Below are 13,895 nucleotides of genomic sequence, written 5' to 3'. Positions count from 1 at the left end.
CAATAGAAATTGAGCAGAGATATGTGTTTAATTGATCCCGACGAAGGGGCGTTTTCAGCTGACCTGGGTGCCGATAAGTGCTCCGTTCTGTCCTGAACTTGTGTTAAACTCGGGTGGTGGGGGGAGATACACAACAATGCATCTGAGCTGCCAGCGGTTTGCCACAGCCGCAATCTCTCATTTGGTTATTCACACTCTCTCAGCATGGTGTTATGAGCTCAGCAGTTGATCCCGCAAGAAAAGGCTGATTTATGTTAGCATGACCAGAGGGAGTTAATGTATTCTCTCATTAAAATCCACTTTACTTAGGCTGAAAGTCAATCAAAGGCTGGATAGAGAGTGAATCAAAATGAAGGGAAATGGTTGGGTGGGAGGACTAATATGTTACATTAGATCTAACGGTGGTCATAATGCAACAAAGATGTTATAAAAACATGAAAATGCACAGAAGATGTTGATGGTGTCACAGAAGATGGAGAGGCTGAAGCAGAGCTTTAGTGTCTTTTCTTTGAGACAGTCAGAAGGCAGAGAGGAGCGACAGCAGTGGCAAGGTTCAGTCTCAGCAGGGGGGGACATGTACTTCCAGAGGGTCTCAACCACTATTGTATCCATAGCTTTAGAAACATTTAAGTCAGCCAGTTACATTGTGAAAGACAGTGAGAGGGAAAAAAAAGCCTTTTATCAGAATAAAACATTTGGCTTCTAACAGAAGTGCTTTCTCTTTTTTTCTATTCTGTGCCTCTTTCTCATAATTATTTTTACAAAAACAAATCTATATACCATAAAAATGACCTAATTTTATGCCGTTCTTTATAATGTATATTCTATGGATATATATATATGAAATTTACAGAAGATTTTAATTTCTATTTTTTTATTTCTATATGTATATTTGTCTCCCCTAGTGTGATATTACTTTGTTTTAATGCTCCTGTGCAATACCTTAAAAAAAACAGCTGCTGTAACATATGAATTTCCCAATTTTGGATCAATTAAGTAAATCCATCCATCTATCTACTCTGTACATAATGTAATATACTGTGGACGTGATGTGGAAGATGTCTTGCTGTATTTTTGATGTTTGACGCACAAGCAGGGTCTTGTTAAAAGATACAGAAATAAAAATTAACGTTGTACTATCTATCTTGCTCTGTCCATTACTATCTATCAAATTTATTTGAAGTCTGCATGCCTGTGGTTTCTAATTTTGGTTGTCACATGTGCACTTTTTTTTTAGTTAGCATGTGTCATACATCCTTGGCATTTGCTTAAAATGCATATTTCTGCAGTTTTCTGTGCTTGTTATACTGTATTTGTAAGTAGTGTCGTGTTTGGTCTCATCTGTTGTTGTGAAGTTATGATTGTTATGTTATTGTTATTGTTTTTCTTGGTGTTTTGTTGCATAAAAAATATATATGTTTTTAAAGTGGAAGAGCTGTATAGTCGCTGCAGGAATGTGCAAAATGATGTTGACCATTCATTTATGTTGTTTTTTAGTGTTAGTGTTTTGATGTTTGTTTTTGTCTGCTGCAGGACTGCAATTAAAATTGTCTAATCATTAGTTGTTTTTTCCCTCTTTGAGTCTTTGATAAATAGTGAAAACTGTCTGTTAAGCTGTTGATTTTTTTTCGCTTGAGTCATTGTTTGGCCTATAAAATGTCAAAAAATGCCATTCACTCGCTTCTTCAACTGACACTTTGTTTGTATTCAAACAAATTTGTCCAACCAACAGTCCAAAACCCAAAGATAATCCTTTTTTAAAAAACTCTATTATAATAAATCATGAACAACAGCAAATATTTATATTTTAGAAGCTGAAACCAGTGTGATTTTGGTAAACTTGCCTTAAAAATGACTTTAACATGGTGATCAAATCTGTTTTGTTAATTTTTTTTCTCTTTCAGCTAATCAGTAAATTGATGAATCATTTTACTGTTCTGTACTTTTTGTAGTGCTTGTTTGTTTTGTAATTCATAAAATCAACCTACCCAAGGTCTGAGCATGGAAATTATCCTTTCAGTTCAATCTAGTGTTTTTCTTTTGTCCATTTTAATTTTTTTTAAAAGAATCAAAATTGGTGCATATCACACAGCACAGCATGCCTTCATCATTTTTTTTTCTTTTTTTAACACCAAAGTGGAAAAGAGAAAAAATAAAATAAAAAATAAATTACAAGTAAATGTTGCAAAAAAGAAGCAAATTTAAACCACACTAAGGTTATGTTAAGTGTGTTGTCTCTCATAAATAAATAAATAAATACAGCAAAAGTGAGAGACACTCTTATTTCTTAATCCAAAAGAAACAAAACATACTGCCTGCAAAAAAACACAAAACTAAGATGCGGGGAAATAAATGAGGTAACACTGGCCACTCTGTGGTATTAATATATCTACAGTATTTAGGAGCATGAGGAAGAGGTGACACCCCTCACAGCACAGGTAGAAATCAAAACCAGCGAGTTATCATATGTTTTCCTTCTCGTGTGCTTAGTCCTTGAGCGCGGGGGCTCTCACACGGAGGTATTGCATTGAATGCAGCATCAGGGGGCAGGACCTGACCCCCGTGTGAACTCTGCTGATGAGGTGAAACAGAAGGCAGCGAGAGGCTCCCCGGCCCTGAGGGGGCTGCGGGGAGGAATGCTGCTGACTCTACAGACGAAGCGAGAGAGACCGCAATCCTCTTCGATACCGTCCTTGATTAGGAAAAAGGATTCACTCAGTGCACCTTCACCCACCCGGCGCTCAATCTGCGCGCAGGCCAAAGCTAAATTGATACATTTTTCCTCATTAAAGTAGGAGGCCTTTGCTGTGCGTCCCTCCAGCGAGGCGGCCGTCAGAAGGGAGGAGAGAGACTGAGAGGCACTGAGGTTAAGGGCAGAATGTCTTCCCTGCCCTCCTCTCCTCCCCGTGATTTGATTAGGACTTCAGTCATCGATACATAAACCGTGTTTAGAACCTCCTAATGCATGTGTTTGAACCAAAGAAAACATGCAGTGCATTATATCAGGCTGCATGATGCCTGCATCGTCGTCTAATAACGCTTAATGGGACCGGGAATTTATGCAGGAGTGATTAAGGATTTTTTTTTGATTGGGGATGTCAATCAGATTAAATAACAGATCTCTGACTTGAGATAAAAGCTTTACCACTGAGCTAAGAATAAAAACTTTAATACACACACAAATGATCAGGTAAATATTTGATACAAGAGATTTGGATTCTGGTATATTGCAACTTTAATGCAGTGCTGAGATCTCTTTGCTTTATTCTATTGTCTGACTTAGTCTGTTACACTTGATGCAATTTGGAAGAAAAAAAAATACAATAATGTGCCTCTTCACAGGATTAGATGTCAAGTCATTCTAGGCTCCGTTTGGCTCTATTCCTACATTCAAACATCACAGGTCGGCCACTGTAAAAGACACTAAGGGGCTAAATTTACTATGTGACATCGGCTTCCCCCTGGGCAGCCATAAGCTGCGTATACAGCGACCCTGAATTTCCCTTTTCTAGATTTACTACCACTATTCAAATGCTTAACTGCAGATACAATGATCCTCTAATCGCTGGGGATGGTTTTCAGCTGCTTCACTGACACAGACCCCAAAAAAAGGAAAAGAAACAGTAGTAAGAATATAAATACCAACAATGGAGGAGTTCGGCCCACAGGAGAGCCTGCATATCTGTGATAAAAACGGGATATAACACAATCAACGACAGAGCCTGGAGGGAAAACCACTCAGAGAAAATCGGCACACTCGCTCTCTGAATGTACAGTTATTGCAACTTTAAAAAGCTTTGCTTATTTCCGCTAAAATGCTTTAAATATAATTTTAGCAATAATGGTAAGTAAATATGTTCGCGAGGACCGTGTTATTGCGCTGTGTTGTCTGAGCAATATCTCATGTCTATTACCTTTTTATATAATTGGACTTATTTTTATAGGCACTGCTGTTACATATTATACCAATAAACAATTATATGATGCCATAATTCTTTGACTCCTTGCATAAATCACCAGCAAGTCCAATGGGCAACAGGTGTTAGAGAAAAATTATTCAGTCAAGGAAAATAAAGCCAAACGCTTATTGTAATCAGATAATTACTTAAATTTAAAGACCATGGTTTTACTTAAAATATTTATTTGAATTATTGTCAGTGCACTAAATTATTATTTTTTTAAATTTACTGGAATTGATATAATCCAATCAATTTGTTCCCATTTACCATTGATAAAATGATTTAGTTCGGCAGGTTTTTCTCCTGAACTCCTATTTCCAACCGTAGATTTTTTTTTTTTTTCTGTGTTGTAAATTTCACTCCTAAAATTTGCAGGAGATCTGCAAACAATTACTTTGATATATTATATTTTTTAGCAGACTGTCATTCAGTCTTTCATAAACACACATGAGTAATGGCTCATTAATTAATATATACAGCCTTTTTTGGGAAAAATTAAAATGAGCTGCAATTAAGTTTTTGCATGTTTTCTTATTTTGCAATAGGAAATATGAATTATTTTTGCTCCAATAAAATAAATCATTTAAATATTGTGCCAGTATATTACTTATTTGTAATTTAGTATATTATACTTTTTATATAACCAGTTAACATTTACAAGCAAGTAAGACAATAATTGTGAAAAACATATTTTTCCAATATTTAACATTTCTTCTAATTTACGACTTTTAAACTTTTTGTATCTTATCAATTTTAATTATTTAACATTTAAAATTAATAAGTAAATGAGAATAATAAAATATAAACCCAGATCAATTTTACAGTGCTTCATTCAGAGGAAAACAGTAAATCAACCTCTATGACGGAAACTGCCGTGGTAGTCATGTCAAACTGATTTTGTGACAAAATACAAATAAACTAAAAAAAAAAAAAAAAAAAAAGAAAGATAATATATATATAACGTACAGTTTTCTCTATATTTTAACACTGTTTTTTTGTTTGTACCACTCACTTACTGTTTTACCATATGTTACTAAAATTACAATGACTGGCCATATTAAATTAATCAAAAAAGCCTGACCTACTGAATTTAAAAATAAATAGTTTAAGCATGTTTAATTAAGCCTGGAATTTTGCATAAAATATTGCCACTTTAACTGTGATGTGTACTGTTAGGAATTTACATTTTGAAGTTTATTATGTAATTGCATATTTTTTTAATTATCATACAACAAATTACAGTTTTTATACTGCCAAACAGTATGAGCAGAACTACAAAATGCTTTTCAAATCAACCTCTATCTGACTCAATTTTTTTTAGATAAGCTAACTTACAGCAAAGGCCACTACAAATCAATGGAAGAAATTTCCATTTTAGAATAAAGACAACAGCGTACAAGCCCTCGGCAGCCCTGTCCCACTTGGCACACACACTCAGTGCTGACTTCTTCCAGCCGAGCGGAGACCCGGTGTGTAAAGAGGGATGCATCCTCAACATCCCCGAATAACTCCACAAGGGCATGTTAATGACCTTAAAGTGCTACATTACAGCAACAATTAAACAGAGGAATCCCAGAGGCATTGGGAGCCGTCGTGTCACTGTCTGTGTACAGGCCAACACATCTCTCCCGTCTCCATTTATTTCCCTAAGAAATCAGCGGGGCCACCTGGGCTTGGCATTGAAACTTCATTCATCTCCAGAAATGGATTCCAGTGGAGGGCAAAATCAAATTCTCATTTGCAAGGCAAGGGGAGAAAGAGAGGGAGTGAATGCAGGAGGTACCTGGGAACGCTAACCTCTGGGTGAACCCGCCGCATCTGATAGTTTTGCTATTTGTCTGTGACATTGACAGCTCTGGGGGAGATTAGGAGCCACCCTGCCCCAGCTTCCCACTTTGCATTCTGCCTATGTGCCTCTTTACAGATGGACTGCTGCACATTTACCTTCGCCTGTTTTCCCTGGGTTTCAACACGGCGCTACACCAGAGGCAACGGAGGGATGTAATTATATGCAATGCAACAATAAAACAAAGCAAATGAGGGGAAAGCTGCATCAGAGGGCTTACAAAACCGGGAGGAAGCAAAAACTACACGGTGTGGCTTTTGGTGGGGGTGAAGCCGGAGATGAGAGTGATGGATGCCCTTCGGTTAAATACGTCCAAATCCCCCCTTCAAGCCGCTCTCTTCTTGCCAGGCAGTGTGAGTGAGTGTGTGAGAGAGAGTGTACAAGATTAATAGTGTAAACAGCGAGGGAGAGAGGGAGAGAAAGGCAGCAGGGGAAAGAGAGAGAAAGAAAAGACTATCAGCATCTGCAGCAGCACAGTAGCCCTGGGGGAATAGCGTGAACTTTTGAACCCTGGTGGCAAGCAGTCGCAGCGATGCACAGAGCCTGCTCCTGCCTCGTAATGTGTGTGTGTGTGTGTGTGTGTGTGTGTGTGTGTGTGTGTGTGTGTGTGTGTGTGTGTGTTTCTAGAAAAGCACACTGGCTGCAACTGAGAGAGGAAAGGAAAGGAGAGCGAAGGAGAACGAGGAAGACTGGAGGTCATTAACATATTCCTCGCTTCCTTGCAAACGAGCTGCCGCTATCCAAATGTCACGAAATCCATACACCGATGAACGCCGTGAAAAATTAATCTCCAGGCGGATATTCTGACGGATAGATACAGTAGATGGCTATCAGAGAAACTCAAAAGAAACTTTGTGACTGATGGGCGTTCTGTGACAGGGAGGCCAATCATTCAAACAACGCTGGCCTGAGTGCAGACAGGTCACAGGTTGGTCAAGCGGGAGGCCAAAGGTTAAGAGTTCAGTACGTGGGCAGACAGCATGACCACAGGCCAACAAACCTGCGAGGAGGTCATCTATGCTGACCCGAAATACTGTCCAAGTGCTGCGTGCAAACGAGAAAAACTAGGATAAATGCTCCTAAGTCTATTCAACATTTTTGTTCTTTTTAATGTTGTTTCTTCCGCGGTGAAGCATCCAGAATCTTGCTCTTTCTCCATGACTTAATTTGACTTCAAACACTGACAAGGGGCCAGTTTGGCACTTTAAACATTGCTGATTAACCCTCTAATGGAGCATCAATCTGTCAGCTGGCAGCGTTTTTTCCCATTTCACCAGCCAAGAGACCCAGGCATGCACCCTCGGAAGCACTTCACTTTATATAGCTTTTTCAAGCTTCAGCCAAAATGACAAAATTTAGATTTAATATTCTATTTACCAGCACAGTGTAATAATGTTGTTACTGTGCATTGGCTCCTCGTATTCAAATGAGAAACAGGCAATGGCGAGACATAAATTCAAATTGGTTATCCTACTGCATTCTATTGCAAGTAATTGGTTTCGGAAATTGGGTCGGCACGGTAATCACTGACAGGAGTCACATTCATGCATGCTTTAAATAGGCCTATACAACAGAGCTTACCTGCTTTTAGTGCTATTAATTGATTAATGGCCAGAAATTAATCAGCAACTATTTTGATCATTGATTCATTGTTAAACTCTACTTCCAGCTTCTAAAGAATATGTTTCTGTTCTTTATCTATTGCGCGGGTAAACTGAAATTCTTGAACATTTGTCATTATTATTGCACATTACACATTACAAAGCTATTATTTTCTAGATCAAATGATTAATCGATTAACCGAGAAAATAAACAAAATAATCTTAAAATGAACTTGACGTGCCTATATGTCAAATTAAATGATCTCCAAGACATTTCTTCGATATAATTTTCCGGATTATATAATGTAAATGACACAAACATACCTGATCTGAGTACAGCAGAAAATAACATGTACATGCAATCTAAGTTTTGTCAATAAATTCAACATCCACACCTGAGCAAATGCAGACTATATGGTGCATCATAATAGAATCATTACGATCACAAAGAGGAAGAGTGATACGTATCGAAAGCGTCATCTTTGCTGCACGCCCTCCTGAAACAAAGCTCTTCCTGCAGTGCTCTGTCATCGCTGCAGCTTTCAAGCAAACATCCCCGAGCGCCCAGCAGTGCTTCCCCAATCAAAGAAAAACAAACAGGCCATTTCAACTTCGTAAACTTGACCTGCAAACAGCATGACGGGGCTAAAAGCCCCACATCTCCGGCTGTCTCCTGGGGTGCATGTGTGTGTATGTGTGAAGAGATTATACTCGCCAGAGGGAGAAATTTTGCTAATATATTTGTATTCAAAATGTATTGGAATGGCGGAGAGTGTGTGATGAAAAAAAATCTAGAACGTGTGTGAGCCTCAAATAGCACAGAAAGAGAGAGGTGGAGGGTGGTGAAGGAGGCAGACGAGGCTGGGGTGAGGCTGCAGGCGCGGTCAGGTCACCGGTGCGGTCGTCGGGTGAAACTCAGTTCACATTACCATGCAGACACCCGGGCTAACAATGGAGGCTCCATCTGTTCCTGTCAGCCATTACAAATCTGGTGTCACCCAGTCCGCTGAAGACAACAGGCCACCGCATCTAATCAAACGGCACAGGCTCCTCCTGCGTGTAAAAGCAGCCATCGACTTCACACTCACTCACTCTCTGGTTAGGGAACAGAGAGCAGCAAAGGCAGCCAGTCGATTACCACGGATAATACATTCCCCGAGTCACAAAGTCTCTATTGTGTACAGTAGCCTCAAATAAAATGATACAATTAAACTCAAGATAAAAAAAAAACTCAATTTTTTCTATCTTCTCCTTAAAGCCGAGTGCTTTTCTCTAAATCACAAAATTACCGTTCATTTTTGCAACAAAAGGTATTCTGCTGATTTCTGCATTAAAGGGAATAAAAGAAAATTCAGATCGTCACCATGGATGATTGTTCCTCCAAAAAATGCCACTGATTTCATTAAGTGGTCATGCCATTATTTTCAGCAAACACTCCCTCTTCCATTGAAGCAGACCGCCCAGCAGAAACGTGTGAGCCATTTCTTTCAACTGGCGGTGAACAGAGAATGAACTATGAACTCCACATGCCCTTTTAGTGAGGACACAGGCCATTCACTACGCTAACACGGTCGCAGCAATAAAAAGACACAGCGGCTGTGAGGTGCAAATTTGTCTTACGGAATCAAATGTTATGATTATTGATCCAACCATAAAAAGTGTGGGTTTTTTTTTTTTTTTTTTTTTTAGTTGTTTAGTTTCGGGGGACATTCGATAATCAAAACAAAATGCAAATGAAGGGAAAAAGAAGATTCTGGTAGTGCTGCATAATTGGCTATTTCTCACATTTAACGCCAACGATGGCGTGACACAACGTTCGAGCTTTAAGCATCCACAGTAACAGACGGCGTAGTTTGTGGTTGGGCGTGTTATCGTTATAGCCTTAAGGGAAATTTTTTAAGCATTTTATTGTTTGATTTTGTTTGTTTCCCCAAGGAAATCTCGCCTTGTTTATTCTGAAATGAACAATTCAAAAAAATGAATTATCATTGTCTTGTGGTCTATCTTCGCACCATCTGCCGTGATTTGTTTACTCTATTTTTCCAAAGTTGAGGAGAAAGGCGGCAGTTACTCTTCTGTGGGCAGAGGACGGAAGAGTTCATTAAGACATTTCCAAATAAAGAGAACATTTTTGACTACATCCAGCTGGCATCGGTATCACAAAACGACTGCGAACGGCGACAACATGATTTTTTTTCTTATTGGGAATTTCCACAATTCCAGCTTCACCTCCAGAGAGGAGCTGAAAAAGAAAGCACAGGGTATAGATGGGCACCTGAGGCAGCCAACTCAATAATGCCCACCTGCGGCATGTCACGTCAAGGGCTATTAGCTGGCGCATAGAGTCAGAAATACAAAAAGTCTGAACGGGAGGGAGGGCAAGTCCAAGAAGGGAAGATAGAGAGAAAGATTGATAAAGGGAGAGAGGGATGGAACACACATGGCCCCTCAGGTACAGTGTTGTATTTCAAACCCGGTTGTGAAAGAATAGAGGGGCTCGGGGTCAATCAATCACTGCATTAGCCCGCAGCTACAAAGCCTCCTCTCTGTGTGGGCCTCCATGCCTCCCACAGTCCACACATACAGCTCAAGGGGACAGATCGGGAGCTGATGATCCACCACTGGAGGGAGCTCTAGGTCCCCAATCTGGTCTCAGTGAACTCACCAGCCTCCTTTTTCTCCAGCATCAGGACTACCTGCACACTGGCCAGGAGGAGGAGGAGTCACTGATGTCACCAGAGCAGGACAGAGAGGTAGGAGGCCAGCAAGGGGAGGGGGAATTCACAGATGTGGTCTGTTTTTCAAATTAAAAAAGGCGAGCGACAATATACAGCAGAAAGGTTCAACCGTGCTTCCTGTGGTGAGGTGTAGGTGTGCCAGTGAGGAGGCCAAGAATAGTTTGTTAAAACTGCTTTTGTGTAGTTTTCTCAGAGGGTTACTGCATTGTCTCCGGTGACACCGACTCCTCCTTTTTACCTTTTTCCTTTGTTGGTGCAGAGTTCTTCGCACACTGTAGCCTCTCGGCAAAAACACGTGTTAGCACAGATAATATAGACACGTACGTCTCATTATTGCGGATGGAATTTCACTCTATCATCCTTGGATAAATTAGATGATTTGAGCTGTAAAATGCATATAATCTGGACTCTGTTGTTGAAATTCATCATTCTTTTCTTCTTTTTTTTTTTTTGTTGTGAGGAAAAAGCCATTAAGAATCAGGCCTTTTGAGCTCAGAACTCTTGCACTGCGCAAATCGCCCTAGATCACACACACACAGGATTTTCTGCCCGGACCCGATTAGGTCGAGCCAGGCTGTAATTTCTCACTGTTCCCTTGGGCTTAAATCGGGTCAGGTTCTCGCCAAATTAACATTTTTGTTTTTTTGTTTTTTTTTTATATTTTAATGAAACTGTTGTGAACTGTCTCATGCTTAAATGGCACTTTGGCGGGAGTTTTAATGGACTGAATCAAGAGTGAAAGAGAGAGAAAGAGGGTGGAGAGAGAGAGGGAAAGCGATGGAGCATGTGAAGAACTGGGGGAGAGAGTGCAGGCGAGAGACAGAGACGAAAAACAAGAGGAAGAGAAAGGAGGGCTGCAAAGCAAATTGGTTGGTAGTTTTAGCTTCTCCCTCCCCAGCAGTGGAAGAGATGTTCATAAAATGCATCGGAGAGTGGTGATAAACAGTTGTTTTCTTATTTCCTGATTCAGGACTGTTGTTAACTCACACTCAGGGGCTCCATCGTCCTGGTAGTCAGAGGCTACTGAGGCGTCGTCTGATGGGGCAGAGCGGCCCAGACTGGAACTGCGGTTGTCATCAGAACCATCCTCGTCCCTAAAGTCCGCTGAGTCTGTGTATGTGTTTGAGAAAATTGGTGAAATGGAGAGAGATAAAGCAAATGCCAGTAAATGAGTCAAGTGAGAAAATACTACCACAAAGCCTAACTTTTCAGTAGTACATATCTGTCACTTATTTCTGCACTCTGTAGATACAGCAGTGATACTTTGATCATAAAGATTCAGGGTGATTTTACTCACATGGAAAGGGGAATTCTTGAGGGTTTCTGTAAAATCAAAACAAGCATGTATCAAAATCTTGTGCACTGCAAGTTTTCTGAGCTTTCACTCTTCAAGTCTACTCCAGCATTGCCTCAGAAATTCAATTGTTTCTTGCTCAGAAAACCACAAAACCACACACATCTGTGCCAGAGCGTACGCCTCATGCAGTGCAGAAAACACCAGTGGAGCTGTTTCCGGGGTACGCACCTCAAACAAGAGCTTCAAATTATCCGTAACGCAGCAGATTATTCTGAGATCTTTAAAAACTTTTAATAACAATAAATAAGAGCATGAATGACATCTTGAAGGTGACACCATTAGAGTAAATGAGTTCCTTCAAATGTAATTTTGCTAACTGTGTTTAAAGCAATTACAGCAACAATTATGGTTCTTGTGTGGTATTAACGGCAAAAGTTGATAATGGTGGCATGAAATTACATGGTGACACTTGACTAGTAAAGCTTGCTAAACACTGATTTAATGCTGCTTCTAGAAGTAAAAAAAAATCCCACCTTACATGGACGACCCTGAAGTTATTTAGTAAGACTTTCCGTGTCTCTTGGGCACTTTCACTGAGATCTTCGTCTTGGAGGATCTCGGATACAAACAGCTCACAATCTGAGAACAGAGAACACTGTAAACATGGTATCCATGGCCTGCTTTTCGAAGTACAAAATTCTGACTGATTTAAACATTGATCAGGAAAATAATGTTTATGAGAGAGAAGCCTCATCAGTTGTTAAAATTATGTACAAAGACAAAATCCCATTATCGAGAGTTGCAGATCACAGATCAATCTGTCTGCCCCAAGTATGTTCATCATTAAATGTTATGAATTTGGAGTATAAAATTCAAAATAAAAGTCTGAAAAGTTTCTTACAGATGGACAGAACACCATTATTGCCTATAAAAAAACTATTCCAATACAATAACTTTGCAGTTTAATCACAACTTGTTTCTATGTACATATATTTAATAATCCCATTTATCTGTTTAATCCGTCTTGGTCAGGGCCTCTCCTTTGCAAAGCTTTATATTTCAGTGTCCACTGTCTGTACTGTACATATCACTCAAATGGAAACTCGTTAATAAAGTCTCAGTGATGCAAATTAATAAAAAATGAAGTCTTCCAGCCTTTTTGAACATGCTGGCACCTAAAATATTTCAGCTGCTTTTCATTTTACTAGCTTCTTTGCAATCTTAAAAACAAACTACTCTTTGTGAGGCCTGACCTGTGCAAATGTAATCCAAAGACCTACAGTAGAGGTGAGACATTGCACTTCCAAATGTCTTCAGAAAAGACATGGTTATGATTGATATTCTCTTTCACCGTGTTATTGAACTAAACTGCAGACTTTATTTTAAGTCAGAGAAGTATTAACCAGTAAATAAAGACTTACGTTTGTGAAACAGGTAGTCTAACATCACTTATCTGATTCAATTTCTTTATGTCCCCTTGTGTTAGACAAAAGGACTGACATATGCAAATGCTCTTGCACGGCAGTTTGCTTGCCCAGCAGTACATGCAAATGTTGTAACACACTGTACAGTTTACAGTCTATCGCAAGTGCTGAGAATTATGTTTCATACGTTCTAATTTTAGTTTTCATTTTAACTAGAAGTAACAACAGATATTTTTGAGCAACAAAATGTCATGTGATGTTATTTTTTAGGCTTTGTTTAACTGGATGTTCAGTCGTAATTTTTATATTTTAAATGTCATGATAAGCATGCCTGGTTACACTATATTTCCATAGTTATTCTTATTTAATCAAAGATTGAAAGACAGAATTATGGTGCTTATTTAAAAACATTATAAACAGTAAAAAAAATTACCACATTACCATCCAGAAGTCGCCTAATGTCGACCGGGATTGTCGCCATCCCTGACTTTCCACCTCAAGACCCTCTGATTCCCTGACTTTTCAGACTTTTGTTGCCCCTCCACACTTCAGTTTTTACTCCACAAAGCAGTCTATGTAGCCCTACGGTCTGTCATACTGTTACAACTCTATGACAGAAACAAGAGCCTGACACAGTCGAGCATCTAACCACCTGAGTCCTCTTGTTCTGAAACCTAACTTCCGTGCATGCATCTAGATTTGCACAAAATGGGGAGGGGCAGGTGCACAGATGACAACTTCCTCTAAATTCTGGTTTCTCAGTCAAGGCTGATGACAAGGTTTCACTGACACTGAGAAAAACCCCCTCTGTCTGACCTACAAAAAACAGTCTCGAAGCAAGCCTGAAAAGAGGCTCTGCGGCACTCTGATTACGTACTCTGTACACCTTTATCAGCGATGGAGCCTTGCAAAACAGTCTGTGATAAAGAAGATAATGACATCTCACGTACATGTAGGTGTTTGTGGTGAATGACAAAATGAGCAACTTAAAACACTTGGAAAACATTACGGAAATTTTGAATATGACTAG

At 39.5% G+C, this 13,895-nt stretch overlaps 1 protein-coding gene across 2 annotated transcripts in view; it reads right to left on the bottom strand.

Annotated features, from left to right (window-relative positions):
* Nucleotides 1-13,895, bottom strand: part of skap1 (src kinase associated phosphoprotein 1) — a 54,044-nt gene that overhangs the window by 29,485 nt on the left and 10,664 nt on the right. Inside the window, exons 1-4 of one of the 2 annotated variants that reach the window (XM_042508682.1) lie at nt 13,307-13,516; nt 11,975-12,080; nt 11,442-11,467; nt 11,132-11,254 (exon numbers count right to left, since the gene is read on the bottom strand). In XM_042508682.1, the coding sequence (XP_042364616.1) occupies nt 11,132-11,254; nt 11,442-11,467; nt 11,975-12,080; nt 13,307-13,346 (295 nt within the window). In that variant the 5' untranslated portion in view covers nt 13,347-13,516. Of the gene's footprint in view, nt 1-11,131; nt 11,255-11,441; nt 11,468-11,974; nt 12,081-13,306; nt 13,517-13,895 lie in introns of those variants that run through there. The other variant, XM_042508681.1, reaches the window with a different exon arrangement.

The sequence above is a fragment of the Plectropomus leopardus genome, chromosome 19, assembly GCF_008729295.1.
Source record: "Plectropomus leopardus isolate mb chromosome 19, YSFRI_Pleo_2.0, whole genome shotgun sequence".
In the NCBI taxonomy this organism is placed as follows: domain Eukaryota; kingdom Metazoa; phylum Chordata; class Actinopteri; order Perciformes; family Serranidae; genus Plectropomus; species Plectropomus leopardus.
This window is presented reverse-complemented; position numbering and strand designations above follow the sequence as displayed.